This window comes from Malus domestica, chromosome 12 (assembly GCF_042453785.1).
Source record: "Malus domestica chromosome 12, GDT2T_hap1".
NCBI lineage: Eukaryota > Viridiplantae > Streptophyta > Magnoliopsida > Rosales > Rosaceae > Malus > Malus domestica.
The window spans coordinates 28,660,594-28,676,800 of record NC_091672.1 but is presented as its reverse complement, the minus strand read 5'-3'; the positions used below and the strand labels follow the sequence as shown (position 1 = coordinate 28,676,800).

At 42.8% G+C, this 16,207-nt stretch overlaps 1 protein-coding gene across 1 annotated transcript; it reads left to right on the top strand.

Moving 5' to 3' along the window:
- Nucleotides 1-2,764: 2,764 nt before the first annotated feature.
- Nucleotides 2,765-5,599, top strand: LOC139189922 (uncharacterized). Its single transcript, XM_070809191.1, has 4 exons — nucleotides 2,765-2,855; nucleotides 3,402-4,579; nucleotides 4,679-4,923; nucleotides 5,464-5,599. The coding sequence occupies exons 1-4, from the start codon at nucleotides 2,765-2,767 to the stop codon at nucleotides 5,597-5,599; spliced, it is 1,650 nt and encodes a 549-aa protein (XP_070665292.1).
- The last annotated feature ends 10,608 nt before the right edge of the window (nucleotides 5,600-16,207 follow it).

Here is a 16,207-nt window from a genome sequence, read left to right as displayed (position 1 = left end):
ATTAGGAGGTGATTCTCAGCCAAGGGCTCTATAAGAGATATTTCGCAACCATGAAGTTACTGAAGAAGCAGAAGATAAAGATGCCAAGAAGCTGAAAGAGAAGGGTGTGGAATACTCTAAGTATGACCATATGGGAAAAGAGGTCAGGATGAGTGACAAGATAACAAACCCTGTCAAAAAAGATAATCATGCCCGCCTCGGGCGAAAATGGTATGTGGTTGGAAAAAATGGACAGCCTGTTAAGCAAATGGGAGCCTCCATGGTCAGAAGGGCTCAAAGGCAACACAAAGCCTACATGAATTCCTTAAAAACCCTGCGACGTCGCAAGCCTCCAAAAATCAAAAGTTAGAGAAAACATCATATGGGGGAGTAGTCAACTCCGCTAGAGGAGTAAGAAGGAGGTGGAAAGGGCTAATAGCAAGACTGATGGCGAAGGAAACCATGTGCCATAAAGCCTACACCCTGGAAAATATAGAATCTTGAGGAGAGCTCAAGAGGATATGGTTATGGTGCCAACTCCCGGATGGAAGCCAGAGCAGCCTATTTGTTTTGGAACTGTCTCACCAGAAAGAAAACAACCTTCTTTATCATTAGTGGATCCCTTCGGGGAAGTTCCAAAGCAAACACTAGGTGTGAATCAACTAGATGGGGCACCAGAACCACTACTTCCACCAGATGCGATGGCTTGGTTGGATGAGTTAATGGACCAGATTGGAAGCAAGAAAGAAGAGCTGCCGGAGCCCAGCAACTTTCATATAAACATGGCGTATGTACTATTCGCCATGTTTGGTGCCCAACTAAATCAGCCTGCCACCATGGAAGGAGATTACGTGACAACTGAGCCAATGATGGCTCATGTCAGCATAGAGGTAGCTGAAGAGGGAGAATCGGGGGAAGCTGAATCATCTGAAGTGCCCAAGGATGGTCCTTTGAGGATCTATATAGACAAGATGGTGTTCAACCGCCCGAGTATTGCACTCGCCAATCATCTGAAACCCATATACGTTACAGCCCATGTGGAATGAGTACCTTTCAAAAGAGTTCTAATTGATGGAGGAGCGGTTGTTAACGTACTGCCAGCCAAACAAATGAAAAGGTTGGGGAGAGGTACATAGGATCTTATTCCTACAGACCTCACTGTTTCTAGTTTCTCGGGTGCTATCACCAAGACTCATGGGATATTGCCTTTGGAAGTAGATTTGGGGTCTAAACAGATTATGCTGGCATTCTTTGTGGTGGACTGCACCTCCACCTATGGAGCCTTACTCGGAAGAGATTGGATCCATCAAAGTCTTGCTATACCCTCCACTCTACATCAACAAATGGCTGTTTATCATGAGGTAAGCGCAGAAGAGCCAGGTTTTTGGGAGATGGTAGAGGCCGAATCACGGCCATTTCTTCCCACAGCCAATATAGCGGAAGCAAGTTTTTACAATCCCAATGTAGGAATCTTGAAGTGTTTGGGAGCGGATGAGAACGGCCGCCCTACCAAGGTGACGGCCCAAAAGCTTCTAGAACAAGGAATACTCCTTACTAGAGATGAGTGAGATAGACCTTGTATCGTCCCAACACCCCTACCCCATAAATGACAGAACAAAAAAGGAATGATCAGGTAATAGCAGTCAGATCCCTGATTAAACGGCTATTAGTGTATGGGAAAGGAAAAAGACAAGAACATGAGCTCTTAGACAAAGAAGAGCAGGAATGGCAGGTATGAGCTTTAACTAGCCAGGATGAAAGCAAAGAGGAATCTTGTCGAGAAGAATTGGAAAGGGCTATTCAAATGGCCGAGTGCATATACGACCTAGATGAGCCCGACGACTTGCCCGAGAGCCTGGAGCTGGTCGAATTTTTGTGTGTAGAACCTAATAAGCCACCACCAGAGGTCTAAGATCATTTGGAAGTTATTGAGCTAGGAACAAAGGAAGATCCAAGACCAATTCAAATCAGTGGTTTATTAGAAAGCAAGGCTCGGGAAAAAATTATCTGTCTCCTGCAAAAATTCAGAGATTGTTTTGCTTGGCATTACACTGAGATGCCAGGTTTAGATGCAACCTTGGTGGAACACAGAATGCCCATCAAGGAAAGATATAAGTCGGTTAAGCAAGCACCACGAAGGATGTCAAAGGAGATAGAAGAGAAGGTCAAAGAAGAGATTGAGAGACTAGTAAAAGCCGGATTTATTAAGCCAGCGAAATATGTGGAGTGGTTAGCCAATATTGTACCTATTTTAAAAGCCATAACAAAAGCAGTACGATGTTGCGTTGATTACAGAAATATTAATAGCGCTACCCCGAAAGATGAGTATCCCATGCCCATGGCAGATTTATTCATAGACGCAGTAGCAAAACACAAAGTCTTATCTTTTATGGATGGAAATGCCGGGTATAATCAGATAAAAATGGCTCAGGATGATATACATAAAACAACTTTTAGATGCCCTGGGCATGTGGGGGCTTATGAATATCTGGTCATGTCATTCGGGCTCAAGAATGCTGGCGCAACATACCAAAGGGCAATGAATGCCATCTTTCATGATCTGATTAGCCATAATATGGAGGTGTATATTGATGACATCGTGGTGAAATCCAAGACAGAAGAGTAGCATCTGATAGACCTCAGGCATGCGTTGACAAGAATGAGGATCCACAAATTGAAGATGAATCCGAAGAAATGTGCGTTTGGGGTGAGAGCGGGCAACTTCTTGGGATTCCTGGTTCATCAAAGAGGTGTAGAAGTGGACAAAAACAAAGTGCGGGCAATAATGGAGTCGCCTTCACCTACCAACAAAGTTCAACTCCAGAGGCTGCTGGGCAAAATTAATTTCTTGAGAAGATTCATTGCCAACCTAGCAGGCAAGATCCAGCCGCTGACTCCTTTATTAAGACTGAAGGATAAGGAGAATTTCGAGTGGGGACCACCACACTAAAAGGCTTTCGATAGTATCAAAATTTACTTAACTTTTCCACCAGTGTTGGTACCACCTCAAAGGGGAAAACCCTTAAAGCTGTATATCTTCGCTTTAGAAAAATCAATCGGGAGTTTGCTAGCTCAAAATAATGAAGGAGGGAAAGAGCAGGCAGTATACTACCTCAGTAGAATTCTGACTGAAGTAGAAACGAGATATTCCCCAGTGGAGAGATTGTGCTTAGCTTTGTATTTCATTGCTAACAAGCTAAGACATTACATGTTACCTTGTCACGTGCACATTATTTCCAAGACAGATGTGATAAAGTACATGTTGTCAAAACCAATGTTGAGAGGAAGGATTGGGAAGTGGATTCTAGCATTATCCGAATTCAGCTTTTAGTATGTTCCCCAAAAGGCAGTCAAAGGCCAAGCAATTGCTGACTTCTTGGCGGAGTATCAAGAATCTTAAGATGAAATAATCAATATCCCAGGAACTCTGGAAGTTACTAATGTTTGGATTCCGCCAAGTCAGGGGATCTCGGGCAAAGAGGAGTGGATCCAGCAGGAGATAAGGAGAGTGGCTGGTTTGTGGATTACTCATTGGAAACTATATTTTGATGGTTCCTGCACTCAGAAGGTTGCAAGAGCTGGAATTGTAATTATCAACCCTCAAGGAGTTCATCATTATTACTCATTTCTTCTGGATTATCAAGGGAATACCAATAATCGGGCAGAATATGAGGCCTTAATAATTGGTTTGGAAATCTTGATGGATCTGGGGGCAACAGAGGTAGAGGTGTTTGGTGATTCAGAATTAGTAATAAACCAGCTAAATGGGGAGTTCAAGTGTAGACATATCACCATGGCCGGATATTACTTGGCGGCCATGCAATTACTGAGTTATTGGGATTCTGAAATATCAGTTAGTCATGTTCCTAAAAGAGCCAACCTAACGGCCAACGAGGTGGCGCAACTAGCCTCAGGTGTGCCAATACATGAGAGGAAATATGGGGTAGATATCAAGGTCCAAAGAAGAAACCTTCATTCTATCCTAGAAAGGGGATTTAGTCTGGATATAATGGTTCTAAAACCCGAGGTAGAAAATTGGAGGTCACCTATCATCCGTCATTTAAAAGATCCCTCTTCACCCACCAGCAAGAAGGATAGGCAGCAAACGACTAGGTATGTTTTATGGGCGAAAGACTTGCTAAGGAAAACTTCAGACAGATTATTACTAAAATGCTTAGGCCAAGAAGAATCCATGAGAGTGATGGCCGAAGTACATGAAGGAGTATGTGGAGCTCATCAGGCTGGAATGAAAATGAGGTGGTTACTTAGGAGGTATGTTTATTTTTGGCCCGACATGGAAAAAGATTGCAAGTCAGATGCTCGAGGGTGTGAAGAATGTCAAAGGCATGGTCCTCTCCAACATGTACCTTCAGTACCTTTGAATCCAGTGGTCAAGTCTTGGCCCTTCAGAGGGTGGGCAATGGATTTCATCGGGCAGATCTATCCAGCTTCTAGCAAGGGGCATACTTTCATAATTGTGGCAACATATTACTTCACCAAATGGGTAGAAGCATCGACAGTAAAATCCATAACCTCAGCCACAGTCAAGACTTTCATCGAGACCAAGATTCTGTATAGGCTTGGGGTGCCCGAAACTATAGTAACGGATCATGGGCCATCTTTTATTTCAAAAGAAGTTGAAGAATTTGCAAGCAAATACAAAATAAAGATGATTCAGTCCAGTCCTTACTACCCGCAGTCAAATGGCCAGGCAGAATCCAGCAACAAGATTTTGGTAAACATTATCAAAAGAATGGTGATTGATAGTCCGGAAATGTGGCATGAAAAGTTGGGAAATACTTTGTGGGCATACAGAACTTCAAAGAGGGCAAGAACAGGAACAACTCCTTATGCTTTAACTTTCGGGCAAGATGCAGTGCTTCCCATGGAGATCAATGTAAGTTTTGTCAGAATTCAAAATCAGTTTGGGTTACATAGCGAAGAGTATGTCAAAGCCATGTGTCAAGGGATTGAAAACTTAGACGTAGCCCGAATTGAAGCCTTGAACCAGATTCAGGAAGGAAAGAAAGTTGTTGCCCGAGCTTATAATAAAAAGGTGAAAATAAAGTCATTCAAGGAAGAAGATTTGGTGTGGAAGACGATCCTTCCTTTGGGAGCTCAGCTTAGGGGCTTTGGAAAATGGAGCCCGACATGGGAAAGGCCTTTCATGATTAGTCAAGTCTTGGACAAAGGGGGATATTACTTAGCGGACCTCGAAGGGAATTGACAGAAACATCCCATTAATGTTAAATTCTTGAAGAAATATTGTCCTACATTATGGGATATTAGAGATTGTTATATTGAGGAAGATGCAAAGTAAAAGCAGGTTTCAGGATGCTAAAAGTGTAGTGTATATTTATCAGTCATTCAAGAAGACAGAAAGACACAAGATGGTTAAGATCATGTCTATTTCATTTCGACAAATTGGTGGAATTTACAAACAATTCAATTCAATTCTGATGTGCTGCGTTCGACTCCTTCCAGGTGTAATGGTGTCTCAACTGATCTTCCGATGTCTTCATGGATAGAATCCGATCAGGTGATCGGGTTGTGCGGCCAAGATGAGCCTGGTAGAGGATCCCCAGGCAGAATCATCACCATGAGTGATGGTGAAGCCTGATTTATCATGACAACAAGCAGGAGGGCAAGTCCTTATGAGGAAACCGTCTGACCAAGGGTGTTGGAGATAGCGGGGCATCTGACCAAGGTGTTGGGGATAGTTATCTGATGAAAACTCTTTTTCTCACGAAAAGGGAGTTTTAGGAAACCCCACTTAAATCCTGAAGAACTCTTTTTTTTTTTTAGTTTTGAGAAGAAAACTAAGAAGGCAGAGGTATTCAAGATCGATAAAAGCAAAGACTGGAGGAAGTTTGTTGGCTGAACAAAAGCAAATTCAAGCCTGAATTTATAAAGACTTCAGAGGATAACCCAAAGGTCGTGAGAAGAGCAAAAGACGCAAGAGCGTAGGCCTCCCGCCTAGGAAAACATGAGTTCCAAGAACGGGTATGCAAACAGGCGGATATCCAATCAATATTGGCGCCTGAGATTCCAGTCTAAATATTGATTGAATGGGGCACTGTTTGGGTTAAAACTTAAACCTTGGGCTCAGAAGGGAGTTGGCCCAATGAAGAGGAGGAAAGCTCGAAGTACAGCCCAAGTCCCGAAGGCAGAAGAGGCCTTTCCCGACTAGGTGCATATCATTTGCACCACTTGCTCACCTGCCCAAGGACCAAGTGGTATTGACCTGCCAGCTAATCAGCCTAAAAGTACTTTACAGTGGTACAAGTAAAAAGCTGATGAGTCACTACCCTTCAAGTTGCATTCGAGCAAGGTTACTGCTACAAGAAGACAAGCCGAGTTATCTATAAAAGAAGAAAGAGAAGTCAGAAATAAAGACACTCAAACAAACAAATACAAGCACAAACTCTGCTCAAACCATATTTGCCTTCAAAACAAAGCTATAGTCAGCCCAAGCCTTCATCATTCTGGAGATAAACCTTTGTAATAGCTCTACTACCTGGTCAAGAACCTGCTGTAGTATCGATTTCTTTCTGCAAACTCATCTTCCTACCCCTTTTCTAAAAAGTTCTCAACCCCCTTGATAAACCTCAAAGATAGGAAGTTGCAAGACGATCAGCCTTGTCCGACAAGGTTAAACCTTGCCCGACCCCTTTTGTTTTTGTCTTTTCATTCACTAACCTAGCAATATGTTGTATACTACAAGTTGTATTCAAGTTATTTCTAGTAATATGGTTATTAAAAGACTCTCTCAGCGCTTAAATCCGATTTGAATATGTTTTCATAGTTCAAGCCAGATCTAAGTTCTAAGCCCTCGGGCATGTAAGATTTGATCATCTAAAAGTCCTTGGCCTCAAGGCATAAAAAAGAGCCTTATGTGAACATAACCCATCCACGACAAGCTTTGATAAACAAGAAGTCCGAAGTTACTTGGAGCGCAAGTAATCGATCTATCACCTAGTTTTATTTCTATTATATTATGATTACCATAGCACGTTGAGTATAGAATGAATCCTAATGGGAAGCCTCAAGGCCTATCTAAGGCCCTACAAAGGCACCTATTTGGATTCATTCTGTCCTTCGGGCTAGAACGTTGAATATAGAATGAATTTTGATAGGAAGCCTCAATGCCTATATCTAAGGCCCTACAAAGGCACCTATTTGGATTCATTCTGTCCTTCGGGCTAGAACGTTGAATATAGAATGAATTCTGATGGGAAGCCTCAAGGCCTATATCTAAGGCCCTACAAATGCACCTATTTGATTCATTCTGTCATTCGAGTTCAGGTAATCAGAAGTATAATGGTTATAAGATTTATATAACCAAGAAAACGAACCATATGTATATATTCAAATACTAAGTTAGTTATTAACGGGAAGCCTCAAGGCCTATACCTAAGGCCCCACAAAGGCACCTGTCATAACTAAAATAGTCTCTTGGATATATATACAATTAAAATTCAACATTCGTTCTACATCTACCATGCTGAAGATGGCAGTGGCACGCCTGAGCACTTAAAAGTTAATCTTGATTGTGAGCCTCAAGGCCTACACCTAAGGCCCCACAAAGGCACATTTCAAGGTTAACTTTGTCCTTCTCTTTCAGCCTTGCCCGACCAGCCTTGCCCGACAAGCTTTGCCCGACTAGGTTTTGCCTGACAAGCCCGCCAGTAAAGCAGAAGCCTGACAGGAAGCATCAACCGGCGCCGACCTCAAGGGGAGCTGTGTGCTCGTCGGCCAGGGAACATCCCCGACGGAAATTCCTGCCACGAACAGAAACAAACTGCATTGTGTCTATTGAGCCGAAATCCACTGGTTATGTGTTTCAGATAAGTTCTGTTACAGGTTCATTTTGCGTTGGACGGAAGTTGTTACTCGCAAACAGTCTTGCCCGCCGGATTGTATAAAGTGTCCTCTTTGCAAGGTCAGTTTGTTCATACCGCATTCTATTCAATCAAATTTTGTTTCTTTTTGTCGTAGTGCTGAATTTTAGTGGCTTGACGCAGACGGAAAATGTCTGCATAATGTATGATTACGAGGGATGTTCTTTTCAAAAGCATTGCACTGATCAGAATTCAGGGTATGCGCATTCCGCTTCTTTTTTCTCTGCTTTGAGATCATATGCCTATATCTAAGGCCCTACAAAGGCACCTATTTGGATTCATTCTGTCCTTCGGGCTAGAACGTTGAATATATAATGAATTCTGATGGGAAGCCTTAAGACCTATATCTAAGGCCCTACAAATGCACCTATTTGATTCATTCTGTCATTCGAGTTCAGGTAATCAGAAGTATAATGGTTATAAGATTTATATAACCAAGGAAACGAACCATATGTATATATTCAAATACTAAGTTAGTTATTAACGGGAAGCCTCAAGGCCTATACCTAAGGCCCCACAAAGGCACCTGTCATAACTAAAATAGTCTCTTGGATATATATACAATTAAAATTCAACATTCGTTCTACATCTGCCATGCTGAAGATGGCAGTGGCACGCCTGAGCACTTAAAAGTTAATCTTGATTGTGAGCCTCAAGGCCTACACCTAAGGCCCCACAAAGGCACATTTCAAGGTTAACTCTGTCCTTCTCTTTCAGCCTTGCCCGACCAGCCTTGCCCAACAAGCTTTGCCCGACTAGGTTTTGCCTGACAAGCCCGCCAGTAAAGCAGAAGCCTGACAGGAAGCATCAACCGGCGCCGACCTCAAGGGGAGCTGTGTGCTCGTCGGCCAGGGAACATCCCCGACGGAAATTCCTGCCACGAACAGAAACAAACTGCATTGTGTCTATTGAGCCGAAATCCACTGGTTCTGTGTTTCAGATAAGTTCTGTTACAGGTTCATTTTGCGTTGGACGGAAGTTGTTACTCGCAAACAGTCTTGCCCGCCGGATTGTATAAAGTGTCCTCTTTGCAAGGTCAGTTTGTTCATACCGCATTCTATTCAATCAAATTTTGTTTCTTTTTGTCGTAGTGCTGAATTTTAGTGGCTTGACGCAGACGGAAAATGTCTGCATAATGTATGATTACGAGGGATGTTCTTTTCAAAAGCATTGCACTGATCAGAATTCAGGGTATGCGTATTCCGCTTCTTTTTTCTCTGCTTTGAGATCATATGCCTATATCTAAGGCCCTACAAAGGCACCTATTTGGATTCATTCTATCCTTCGGGCTAGAACGTTGAATATATAATGAATTCTGATGGGAAGCCTCAAGGCCTATATCTAAGGCCCTACAAATGCACCTATTTGATTCATTCTGTCATTCGAGTTCAGGTAATCAGAAGTATAATGGTTATAAGATTTATATAACCAAGGAAACGAACCATATGTATATATTCAAATACTAAGTTAGTTATTAACGGAAAGCCTCAAGGCCTATACCTAAGGCCCCACAAAGGCACCTGTCATAACTAAAATAGTCTCTTGGATATATATACAATTAAAATTCAACATTCGTTATACATCTGCCATGCTGAAGATGGCAGTGGCACGCCTGAGCACTTAAAAGTTAATCTTGATTGTGAGCCTCAAGGCCTACACCTAAGGCCCCACAAAGGCACATTTCAAGGTTAACTATGTCCTTCTCTTTCAGCCTTGCCCGACCAGCCTTGCCCGACAAGCTTTGCCCGACTAGGTTTTGCCTGACAAGCCCGCCAGTAAAGCAGAAGCCTGACAGGAAGCATCAACTGGCGCCGACCTCAAGGGGAGCTGTGTGCTCGTCGGCCAGGGAACATCCCTGACGGAAATTCCTGCCACGAACAGAAACAAACTGCATTGTGTCTATTGAGCCGAAATCCACTGGTTCTGTGTTTCAGATAAGTTCTGTTACAGGTTCATTTTGCGTTGGACGGAAGTTGTTACTCGCAAACAGTCTTGCCCGCTGGATTGTATAAAGTGTCCTCTTTGCAAGGTCAGTTTGTTCATACCGCATTCTATTCAATCAAATTTTGTTTCTTTTTGTCGTAGTGCTGAATTTTAGTGGCTTGACGCAGACGGAAAATGTCTGCATAATGTATGATTACGAGGGATGTTCTTTTCAAAAGCATTGCACTGATCAGAATTCAGGGTATGCGTATTCCGCTTCTTTTTTCTCTGCTTTGAGATCATACCAGTGTTGAAAATGTGACTTGTGTTTTTTTCGTTAATGGTATCTGCAGCTTTATCTTATCAAATGAGCATAAGTATAGATTGCAGTGTTATTACACTGAAACAGGTTTTGTGCTTCTTGTCATTTTATTGGTTGTGTTGCTTCTCATTTTATATCCCTGCAAAACGCCGTCACTGTTTACATGTCTTCCAGTTGGTTACCTTAAGTGACATATTTGACGTACCACGGTGTTGGAAGTCCCGCAAGTATATTCAGCCAAACTGCTGGCTCCAAAGTTGGTTGAGAAAGGAAATCCAAGCTTTGATGCAGGTCTTGACTTCTTCTGCATAAATTTTTTCTCTTGGTGACACGAGGACATTTCAACATCCTACGGAGTTTCATTTTTTTTCTTTGGCTTGGCAATGAACTGGATCACCTAGTCTAATTAGCTATATCATAAAATTGTGTGTGTGGTCTTTCTTTATCTATGACGATCAGCCGACCACAGTAGAACATGCGTGTTACAGTTATTCGGATGACTCTTTATGGCTAACTTGCTTCTTTTGCTGCTTGTAGGAGGAAGATGTTGACATCGTCATGCACCACATACATGGCGTGATTAATTCATCCCTGACGAGGTGATATGTGTTACTCCCTAGATCTTTAATTGAAAAATCGAATAACGTTCCAAAGTTTAGTTCCCGTGTTCATTTGGACAAGATATGAGAAAGAACAACGTTGAAGTGCTTGAAAACCTGCAAAATTTCAATGAACTCTTTGTCTGAACTTTTACCTGAACGATGCATTTTCAAGGGATGAACAAAAAGGTCGAATGACAGCACCTGAAGAAAAACAAAGAGAATTTCAAGAATCAACCTCTGATGCAGCAGGGCCTCTCTCGGCAGCAAGAACCAATCGGTCTGTATTGATTTTCAAGGATTGAATTGTATTTCACTCATAAGTTCTTTTACAATTGTACAACAATATATAAAAGGAATAACCTCACGCTTTACGATAGGCTTTGGAAAAAAATAAATAATAGCCCCTTGAATTAAGGGATGTTGACACCCTTGAATTAAGGAAGTTGTCTAACTTAGGAAAGATAAATAACATCCCCTTGAATTAAGGGATGTTGACAACCTAAGGACAAGTTAATCATAAGGACCGACTTCCAATACTCCCCCTCAAGCTGGATCCAGAAGGTTTATGGATCCAAGCTTGGACAGAAGCCGTTGAAACTGATGAGAAGCCAAGGGCTTGGTGAAAATGTCAGCCAGTTGGTCGAAGCTTCGTGTATACCGTGTCTGAATTACCTGCGTCTGCACCTATTCCCGAACGAAATGACAGTCAACCTCAATGTGTTTCGTTCTCTCGTGAAACACTGGGTTATATGCTATATGCATGGCTGCCTGATTGTCACAGAATAAAGACATTGGAAAAGTTGCAGGAAACCCTAAATCACACAGAAAACCCTTGAGCCAGATCAACTCACACGCAGTGGAAGCCATTGCACAGTACTCAGCTTCGACACTGGATCTGGCGATAACAGTTTGCTTTTTACTTTTCCAGGTGACCAAGTTTCCATCGACAAATGTACAGTAGCCGGAGGTGGACTTACGATCTGTTGATGCACAAAATCAGCGAAGACTTTGGTACAACAGAAAGTGTCAGGTTTTGTGACCTTCGCTTGGTTGCTTCGGTCACTAGTGAGGATAAGTACGTAAATGAATAGAGACAGAGAAGCAAACACAGGATGTACGTGGTTCACCCAGATTGGCTACGTCCACGGAGTAGAGGAGTTCTTATTAGTAGTGAAGGGCTTACACAAGTACAAAGGATCAAGCTCTCAAATTAGTGAGTTCTTGTGAATGATTTAACACAAATGGCATTAGGCAATATTGTGGGGGAATGACCCCTATTTATAGAAAAACTTGTAGCTTTGTCACATTGACATGTGTCATGTTGTGATTGGTTCTTGATGTCGACACGTGCTGCGCTCTGATTGGCTTCTAATCTTGACACGTGTCGAGTAGTGATTGGCCTCCTGGTCGGAGGGGAACTCTTCTGGGTCCTTGACAGTATAGCGTTGGCCGGTGCTCGGTAGTTTCGGGATTGGTCAAGTATGGTACAAACAGTGCTCCCCTAAGTTCCCGAGTGAGGGAAACTCCTCGGTTGGGGACTTGCAAGATCCAATCCCTTGAGTAATCACGAAACTTCTAAGTACCGAAGTGTGGTCTGATCTTCATCTGCCCTTCTCTGGAAGTACATTTCCTCCATCCGGGAATGGTGTATTTAGCTGATGTTGACGCACAAGGTAATGTATCAATTTCACTTGAAGCTTACTTGTAGTTTCGGGCTTGGTCAAGTGCGATACAAACCCTATAGTAGGAGTCCCCCAAGTCGCCGAGCTAGGAGATTTGCCGAAAGAGGTGACAGACAAGGTAAGCAGTCAAACTTCCAAGTAAGCAACCCAGGAGCAGAGGTTTGACTTCGGCTTTCGGTTGATTGTTCTCATTCTCCTTGTCTCTCATTCAACTGCCAGGATAAGGAGAAGCAAATGGATAAGAGATGATATGAGATACTTTTGCTTTTGAAGAAGTAACTTTCCACAGGCTTATTCTTGAACTGTGCTGGAGGGTTTTCTGGTGCCCTTCAGAGTATAAGGCCGACTCAAAAATTTGAGGGTCAAAACAAGTCCATCAAATCTAGAGTACGTTCGACCTTGATGATATGGGATACTATTGCTGTTGACGGAATAATGAATGTGGTATGGAAAGGTGTCGTGCTGTAGTGATCTGTTTCAGCCCACCGTTGAACCTTCTGCTTCAATCTTTTGCATGGCAGAAGTGGTGTGCAACCTTTGCATTTAAATGGTCCTTCAGAACATTCCTTCATAGTGACTCATTCACGCTTGGCAGCTTCAGTGTAAAGAGCCAATATCTGATCAACTGTCATGAGGTATTTGCCGGTGGAATTCGTGACCTTGACAGCAGTTGAGGATGAGCACTCGAGAGCAATGCTAAGTAAGCGACCAGGCAAAGGCTCCAGGCAGTCAGTTCCAAATTGGAGGTTTGATTTCAGGTTCCGACTGACTGCTCTCTTTCTCCTTGTCCTGCAGGTGTGGACAAGGACAAAGACAAAGACAGGGAGAAAGCATGATATGGGATACTCTTGCTTTCGACCCTGATGATATGAGATACTCTTGTTCTTGGTGTGGCTTATTTGCTGAGGTATTATCGGGGGGAAATAAAGCTGAGTATTTCGAGAGGTTATGTTGAGGGTGCCTTTTCGAATGCGAGAAAGGGTTGAGCATTTTTGCAGGTTTGCCTGTCCGTTGAGGAGGGAGGTCAATGTATATAGGGATTTCCCAATAACAAGTAGTAATGCTATTCCTTTACCCTTCTTGGTCACAGCAATGTAGTGGGAGCTGCCAGCTTCACGTGTTTTAATTTTGTCAGAGCACTTTGAAAAAGTGGTATGTGGTATCTGGAAAGCTGATATTACGTGTGAAGATTACAGACAAGCTTTATCTAAGGAAATCTGGCTCTCGAAGTTCTGAGAGTTGTGCCTCTTCGGTTTTCGAACAAGCAATCCCGTCGAGGATCTGACTCTCGAGATTCGGAAAGCTGTGCTACTCCGGTTTTTGAGAAAGTAATTATGTTGGGAGTCTTTTCTCGAATGTGAGTAAAGGTTGGACGTTCTTGCCAACCTGTCTTGCCGCAAAACACGGAGGTCGACACACATAGGGACTTTCCAGTTGTCAAGCAGTGATGCTGTTCCTTTACCCTTATGGGTAATAGTAGGGTAGCTGGAACTTCGAAATTCTCGTGCCTAAACTTTGTCAGAGATCTTTGACAAAGTTATATGTGGTACCCGAGGAGTTGATGGTGCATATGGAGAGCGGTGATTGAACAGTAAGATTCACGTGCTTTCTACTTCACCAGAAATCTTCGACAGATTGCCCGTAATTTCCGCAAAGCTGAGTGTGCATGTGACAGGTGCTGACGAGGCTGAAAAAGCAGGTGCTTCTTCGATTTCTGAGATCGGCCCTCGTGGTCTCTGAGCAGCCCAGCTTTTGAGAAAGCAAACGCCTCTTCGATTTCTGAGATCGGCCCTCGTGGTCTCTGAGCAGCCCAGCTTTTGAGAAAGCAAACGCATCTTCGATTTCTGAAGCTCCGTCGAGTGCAGATTTTTATAGAGGCTGGCATTAAGTTCCACAGCACACTTGAATCTCTACCAGTAGAAGCTCATTTCTTGCACTTCTAAGATCTTGATTTGTCTGACCTCTTCCTTCTTCAACACATTTGAAAATGTCTGGACCCTCCGACCGTCGTTTTGACTTGAACCTTGGAGAAGAGACAGCCACGCCTTCTCCAGACAACATATGGCGCCCATCCTTCATATCCCCTACTGGTCCTCTTACCGTTGGGGATTCTGTGATGAAGAATGATATGACCGCTGCAGTGGTGGCCAGGAACCTTCTCACTCCCAAAGATAACAGACTACTTTCCAAACGGTCTGATGAGTTGGCTGTTAAGGACTCTCTGGCTCTTAGTGTTCAGTGTGCAGGTTCTGTGTCTAATATGGCCCAACGCCTATTTGCTAGAACCCGCCAAGTTGAATCATTAGCTGCTGAAGTGATGAGTCTCAAACAGGAGATTAGAGGGCTCAAGCATGAGAATAAGCAGTTGCACCGGCTCGCCCATGACTATGCTACAAACATGAAGAGGAAGCTTGACCAGATGAAGGAATCTGATGGTAAGGTTTTACTTGATCATCAGCGGTTTGTGGGTTTGTTCCAAAGGCATTTATTGCCTTCGTCCTCTAGGGTTGTACCTGGTAATGAAGCTTCAAATGATGAACCTCCAATGCCTCCTCCTTCTGGGGTTTTGTCAAGTACTGAGGCTCCGGATAACCACCCTCCGGTGCTTTCTCTTTCTGGGGCTCTACCGACTGTTGAGACTTCCCCTAAGCAACCTTTGTGAAGGCTCCCTTTTGTTTGTTTATTTTGACTCATGTATATGTACATATTTGTGGCTTATCGAAAATATTAATAAATAAGCTTTGCTTCATTTCAACATATTGTGTTAAATACCCCAAAGCCTTCTTCATAAAGTTCTTTGAATTTTTGCTTTTGTTGAAACCTGTATTGTTGAAGCTTTGTGAGTGAAGCATGTAGTTTGAGGTAGTGTTCCCTTAATTTCCCGAGTGAGGAAAACTTCTCGGTTGGAGACTTGAAAAATCCAAGTCACTGAGTAGTCACGAACTTTTGAGTACCAAGGCGTAGTAGCATATGGTGGGAGTCCCCTAAGTCTCTAGTCGAGGGAGTTGACGAATGAGGTGTCTTGCTAATAGTCCATGTCGTAAGTACCAAAACTTCATTCTTTTGTTTTCTAAGTGGTAGCCCCGGACTTTTTCTTCATATATTTTGTTTATGAAGGTTGCTAGGCCCGAATAAGTGGAATTGCAGAAGGTGTAACGGTTGGTAGCTGTTTTATGGAAAGCCATCTGACTACGATAGTCTTGCACATGATGACTATAGGGAGATACACACACATACTGCTATGATAGAGGGTGTAACCGTTGGTGCATTACAATCATAATGGAAGCATCACAATGATGGAAGCATCACAATGATGAAAGCATCATAATGATGAAAACACCATAATGATGAAACATCATAATGATGTTTCTTTGGTGGAATTGGTTTTCATTTCCCCTAACAACCTGAATTGGTTTTCAATATAAGACCATCAGCTGTAGCTCGAATCACAAAGTTGTCTTCATGAAAGTTGTTCTTTAATTCCTTAACTACAACATATCCAAATTTGAGAGCCATCAGATCAGTACAACTCTAGAAATTCAGGTACGACGAGTGATTGTTCATCATTTGTCTGTCAACACGTCAGACCTGTTGTGAGCTTCAAAAACTCCATATTCTCTTGCTTAGATCAACAAACTTTCTTCAGCGAAGTTGTTCCTTAACTTGTGAACTACAACATATCCAAAATTGAGATCCCTCGGAGCTGTATAACTCAAGAAATTCAGGTATGATGAATGACTGGTTATTATTTTTCTGTCAACCCGTCAGATTTGTTGTGAGCTTCGAAACTCCATTTTC